This window comes from Prenolepis imparis, unplaced genomic scaffold, assembly GCF_030444845.1.
Source record: "Prenolepis imparis isolate NDT839.2.m4 unplaced genomic scaffold, iyPreImpa1.0 SCAF_6, whole genome shotgun sequence".
Classification (NCBI taxonomy): domain Eukaryota; kingdom Metazoa; phylum Arthropoda; class Insecta; order Hymenoptera; family Formicidae; genus Prenolepis; species Prenolepis imparis.
In genome coordinates this window covers 12,490,663-12,497,513 of record NW_028141164.1, presented here as the reverse complement: position 1 = coordinate 12,497,513, position 6,851 = coordinate 12,490,663, and the positions used below count along the sequence as shown (strand labels likewise).

The 6,851-nt window shown below is 33.7% G+C and overlaps 1 protein-coding gene across 1 annotated transcript; it reads left to right on the top strand.

Moving 5' to 3' along the window:
• Positions 1 to 204: 204 nt before the first annotated feature.
• Positions 205 to 4,332, top strand: Odd (odd skipped). The gene is made up of 2 exons (XM_083040377.1): positions 205 to 1,096; positions 3,856 to 4,332. The coding sequence occupies exons 1-2, from the start codon at positions 555 to 557 to the stop codon at positions 4,205 to 4,207; spliced, it is 894 nt and encodes a 297-aa protein (XP_082896503.1). The 5' UTR covers positions 205 to 554; the 3' UTR covers positions 4,208 to 4,332.
• Positions 4,333 to 6,851: the final 2,519 nt, after the last annotated feature.

Sequence of the window (6,851 nt, the reverse complement as noted above, 5' to 3'; positions counted from 1 at the left end):
CGACACAGCGGGAGACTATACAACTATACAGTGTTTTTGGTCCACACTGGGGGATACAGCGTCGGGACGCCCCGGAGTCACCGTGACCCGGAAGCTCCGCCCCTGTGGAAGTCGAACCGCCAACCAACCGGGTATCCAAGAGGTAGGAGGAGCCACCGTGCTGGCGGCATCTCGTCGTCATCGTCGCCAGGTGAGCGGCAACTCTCTGGGATCCCGATCGGGCAGCCTAGTAGTATCGTTCCGACTCTCGTATCAATCTCTCGTTGCTCTCTTTTTCCGTCTTTTTTCTTTTCTTTTCGATATCTCTCTTTCTCTGTCTCTCTCTCTGTCTCTGTCTCTCTCTCTCTCTCTTCGCCGCCTGGTCCGCGCGACTCGTCGACTGCTGGAGCTCCAGTTCCCTTGAGTTCCCTCGAGTTCAGCGACCCTTATGTGTCTCGAGTCGATCGATCGTTTTCGAAGTGACGATTTCTCTCCAGTGCCGATTATCCGATCGATCGCGGCCTCCTTGGCCGCCGTTTTGGCAGTTCAAGGAATATCCATTCGCTTGGTGATAGATGGAGACGAAGACGGAACCGTTGACGCCACCGCAAACACCTCCCACCGTTGACAGATCGATGCATCATAATCATCAGCAGCAGCAGCAACAACAGCAGCAGCAGCACCACGTGCCATTTCCGAGGTGGACCAGGTCTCAGCATTTCCCGACCGGCAGGTATCTTCAGCAGCAACAGCAACAGCACGTCCAAGCGACGCAGCAGAACGTCGGTGGCTACCAGGCTGCGTTCCTGGACACCTGGCTGAGAGGTGCGGCCTTGTTGGCGGTCAGGGGTTGCTGCCCTCAGACTCGTCCGCATCTCTATTATCATCAGACCCATCAGAATCTGATCCCGGTGCCGCCACCCCCGCCCTCGTTCCTCGCGAGAAGAGCGCCGGGTCAAAGACCCAAGAAACAGTTCATCTGCAAGTTCTGCAATCGACAGTTCACCAAGAGCTACAACCTGCTGATCCACGAGAGGACGCACACCGACGAGCGACCGTACTCGTGCGACATATGTGGCAAGGCCTTTCGCAGGCAGGATCATTTACGGGACCACCGGCAAGTATCCTCCAGATTTATGTTTCCAACTCCGCTGTCCAGACGCGGTGTCACATGGCGGAAAGAGAAACGTTTTCACGAGACTCAAGTTTATGAGAGTAAAGACTAGTTTAGATGTAGGCGAGAAAATCGTATCAAAATTATAATAATGCCCTGACAGTGTAACGTAAATTTTCATCTTACTTCGACTCATCATGAGTTAAGCCAGAGAGAGACTCAGAGATGAATAATTGGAATTAGATTTTACCAGAATAAAATAAGTTAGACAGTGAAAAGCAACATGGAATGTGCGTTATCAATGTGGTAATAAAATAATAAATCTTATACGTTACAGTTACACGATGTTTTTGAGAAAAAGATTTCTAACTGTTCTCTTAAAGTTTAGCAAAAGAAATTGGAAATTGGTCCTTAATCACATGTTTTTCGAATAAAGAGTTCCGTTAGAATCTTTTTATATCTAACTTCTTTCTTTTTTTTGTACTTTTTTTTATATTTCTTGACCTTCATTAGATACATTATACAGATCTGTAAAGTCTTTGTAAATTTTCTTACGTATTTTCGAAACTGTGTGTCGAATGATGCAATTTCACGCAGAGAAACTCCTGCTGAAGATTAAGCTTAACAGTTGTCTAAAGAATTTTCACGAGTCAGTGGATTTATATAATGACACAGAGAGAATTTTTTCTTAGAATTTACCCTGAAAATCATAATCATGGGACAACATGGTATGGAAAGAATTTTATGAGAATTTCTGATTAATATTTATCACAATAAAAAATAATATCCATCACAATAAAATATAAAATAATTTGATTAATTTTACTAAAAGTATGGTAAAATTAATCAAACATATTTTTAAAATTCTTTTCATACCATATTGTCCCACGATTACCATGATTTTCAGGATAAATTCTAAGAGAAAATTCTCTGTGTGTACTGTTTCATGTGAACGATATATTGAGATTTAATTGTAAGAGAAATCCATGCACATCGAAAGTTTTTAGAAACAGAACATATATACACATTTGTATTTTCATGCTTTTAATTTAGAAAAATGTTTTGAAAATATTTCTGAAAATATTTGATTTTGGTAAAATATATTTTTGATTTGGAGAAAATACATTTGATTTTGTTCATTCAATAATCAGAATTTCTTTTTGTAATTACTTTGAATATTATAATAAAAAACCACAATTGATACTAACATCTGACTATTACTATATTTAAATTAAATCTTTATTTTTTTAATTATTTTATTATTATTATATTAATTTATATTATTATTATTATTATTATATATAGCTATATATAGCATAAATCATCGAAACAAATTTATTTGTTTCTTGTTTGATAGCTATAGATATAAAAAATTGAAAAAATTTTTTTATACTGAAAATTGTATAATTTATCTCACTTGAAGTAAAATTCTATTATTTTATATTACGTGATAATTCTTTGTTAATCGTAAGTGAAATTTTCATATAAAATTGAAGCCAAATTTCTCGTGGCGCCAGTTTATGTCAGTATCTCCAATATTATTTTTTAGGAGTTTTCAGGCTGTTTGCACAGGATCCTTTGTAAGGATCTTATAAAAATATCAATATGTAGATATATATGTATTATTGATCAATATTGACGCTTTGTGTTATTTGTATTCGTGAAAACAGGAAATTTCAATTTGCTTCTATCGCTAATAACTCATCGCAAGGAGATAATATCGGAATTCACAAAGTCTTACAATAGGGAGAATCATTTTTTAAATAAAAAAAAGCAGTGATATTTATGAAATTATATATAATATTTATATTTATATCGCAGATTATGGCGGGGATATTTTTATAACTTACTTATCGAAGAGACACGATAATTGAGGGATCGCGTATTTATTCCAAGATAATTTTCCAAATCTATCAAGGGGAAAAAAAAATTAAATATCGATACTTCCGCATGATGAACTAGGAATGTGCCGGATATCCGATAAATATCCGGAATGCGGCTTATCCGGCTACTTTTTTCCAATCCGGCCGGATTAATCTATCTGGAAATTATCCGGCTATTCGACCTACTCGGCCATTTTCGACAATCCAACTAGTGATTCAAAATTTAAATATTTTAAATATAATGAATAATAACTTATAAATAATAATAACTTATATAACATATAAAATCATATATATATATAACCGTATAAAACATACTTGGATAAAAGATTTATTTAGTTAGATTGACTAAACATTTGGTGAAATATAGATCATCCAAATATTTCATTAAACTTATGGCCATCTAACTAAATATTTTTATTATTTAATTATTTAATTATTGTATATCTTTATACAGGGTGGTTCTCGTAACGGTCGTCAAGATTTTCGAGACGTTTCCGACAGTTTATATTTTCTTTATATAAATCAATTTATGTTCAAATTTGTTTTTATTGCATGTTATAATATAAAGCAGATTAATTTTTACTATATAAACTTTTTTATATAGATATTTATTTATTAATTTAAATGATTCACCAATATTAATAATTAAATTAATAATAATTTAATTAAATTCTTTATTAATTTAATTATCGATCTAAAATAGTTAATTATGCGCGAAATAGTAACAAACGTACATTTAACTTTAAATATAATCCTTTCTTTACTAAAAAACATAGCTGAATTCATTTATCAGCATAATTGCCGGATAATATCCGATTATCCGGAGAATTCCCTACTCACGACCACGGCTGAGAAAGATTCTTTTTCCACTTCTAGATACATACACAGCAAGGAAAAGCCGTTCAAGTGCACCGAATGCGGCAAGGGGTTCTGCCAGAGCAGAACTCTGGCGGTGCACAAGATTCTGCACATGGAGGAGTCGCCGCACAAATGCAACATCTGCGGTCGGAGCTTCAATCAGAGGAGCAACCTGAAGACGCATCTACTGACGCACTCGGAGGTCCCGCAGGACCTCAGGGTCGAGGCGTCGATGTCCTCAGACTCGAGCAGGATCATTTCCACGGAGGTCAGACAGATGGAACGGATGAGCAGCCTCCTGCCGATTCAAAGGACCGGCACGATCGCGCCGAAGCTCGGCTTCAGCATAGAGGACATCATGAGACGTTAAGACATTCATTTTATTCCGAATTGTTCATTTACATCCGCCGCTCCCCCGACGCCAAAGGCGTCTCTCTTTTCCTCCCCGCGCGACCGAGTTTCTCGCCCGACATTCGTTTCGACAAGAGGCTAGATTCAATTAGCTTTATCGATTGTACTAATTGTACCTATTGTAATCCTTTGTGCTCCTGTATTAAACGACCAATCAGATTTGTTTTAAGAATTTAAGAATTTTTTTTTTATTTTTATTTCTATTTATATTTTTGTATATAAGTCTTTACATCATGTATATATTTCTATTTATTATTTTAATATTTAATAAAAATTTAATAATTTTTAACTATATATTTCTATTTATTATAGTAGTATTTAATAGAAGAAAAAGTAAATGCAATATTAAATCAATTAGAGTATAAAAGATTTAATTTTAATTACAATATAAATAAGTATATAATTGAAAGTGTAGTATTAAGAATATCTGAATCGTCATCGCAAAGGATTATTCCCCCATTTCATTTCAAGAAAGACAAAGGATCAATTAAATAATCAATTAATTCCAATTGAAATTTGTAGGAATGTCTCACATAATCAGGAATCGAAACTTATCAAAAATCAATGTAATTTCGATGCTTTAATGCACGCGAAATTGATCTCAAAGTAATCAATCGATGTTTGTGATCGCTTTCGATTTCCCGCTTCGGCAGTTAGAACCTTATTTGTGTCGATCACTCCTTCCTCACGAGAGCAGAGGGAGACGTTACTGTCTACTCGCATGTCAAAACAGATCTCGTTGACGAGTTGGACTTCTCGGAATTATATTCTCCGGATTGATCGGATAGATGACGAAACGTAATTGCGATTGCGATATAGAAGATACAGAAGAATGAAATTGCAGCTTTGGGTCTCTTCAACGGAATGCAAATTGCGAGGGAAATTCTATTGACGCAAACCTAGCGAAGGTAGGTTCCGAGTTGTCGAATTTTCGCGAATAAAGTGAATATTTATAAATAGAGACGTTGTAATATTATATCGTAAGTGTACGATTATTAACTCGGAATAATTTGTCGGCTCTTACGAGTCTGCGTTATGTCTAGCCAGAGAGTTTAAAAAAATTCTCGAAAATTATTCTTGTTGCCTATATACGTCTATTTTTTTTTTTACAGAGATTATGTAAGGATGCTGTGCTTCGTCTTGGGAGAATTCTTATTGTTAGTGAGACATAAATACAGATTCTTGAATTCCGCGGATTTTCGTGTAACATCTCCTTGTAAATATGCTTGCAGATATTTATATGAATGTTTGCGTGAATATATGTACAGGAATTTTTCGATTCCTGAGAGAGAGCATTTGTACATATTCCTATAGATGTATGTGTGTGTGTATAATATATATGTACATACAGAGTATAACTGAGAAAAATATCATCAGTGTAAATATCAAGGTGCTAATAATTTTCAAATTATAAATGATTTAAAGAGAAGAGCTTCTCGCAAACTATAAACTTAGTAGAATTAAATAATTAACAAAACCACATTCTTCAAGTAGAATTTATTTTAATAGAATTTTAATTTAAGACTTACAAAAATACATGATGGCAAAAATGTGGGATATGCAAGAAATGATGACAGATGTCTCGACAGATTTTTTCGCTAAGAAAAAATCGTTTTCAAATTGGCCAGAGAATCTGAAAGCGTGCTCCATATATATTTTTTCAGTTATACCCTGTATATATATATATATATGTATACATATATATACACTCATTCTCTTCGAGATTCTAAATTATGAATCACGAATTTATCACGCACATTTCAACTTACAATAGTTTCTTCTCTAAAATTCCTCTGCTGATATATTCCAATTATTCTAATTAAATACATTGTAACATACAAACATATAAAAATATATACAAATCAATACTGTACAGACTTGGCATTACATTAATCCGTTTTCACTCGAGAAAGATTTTCTCGATTTAATATTTATTAATTTATTTTTGTCGCATGTGTGTCAGAGAAAATCTGAGAAGTATTACTTTATATTTGCACAAAACTTCAATTAATTATTATTAATTGAAAAAGTTTATTTGAATTATGATGTGTTCATAAATCGATATATTTACGCGAGTTTTGAATTCACATGTATGGCGTTCAAAATTTGTAGAAATAATTACTTTGTAATAATAATTTGCGTCGTTTGTCTTAGAATTAATTGATATTAAGTTGGTGCTTATAAAATGTCGAATTTTCGCAGATTGAAAATATTTGCATCACTGTTTTAGTCTCTACTACTTTTAGTCTTTATTATTTTAGTTTTTACTACTTGATATGAAATTGCATATACATAGTTGGATCACTTTGCTTTTCTACAAAAATTTTTTAATTTATTTTAGTTGTAAATATTATAAATATTATAATTAATTCTTGGGCCTATATTTCTTATCGATAACGCTCGATCACAACAAAGTTGAAAAAAAATTCGTCAAATGATAGAGCTTATATTTTAATTAAATAATTATTTTCATAGAATATATGATGTTTAAAATAATCGCTGGAAAATCTGACATTTTTTTAATATGAAAAAATAATTCATCGATTTTAAAAATCCAGAATTTTTCCAAAAAGGCATTTATATTCACTATAGAATAAGGAAAA

Coding starts and splice junctions, on each gene's coding strand:
- Odd (XM_083040377.1), top strand. CDS start 555: ATGGAGACGAAGACGGAACCGTTGACGCCACCGCAAACACCTCCCACC. Junction 1,097..3,855: donor GATCATTTACGGGACCACCG/GCAAGTATCCTC, acceptor TTCCACTTCTAG/ATACATACACAGCAAGGAAA.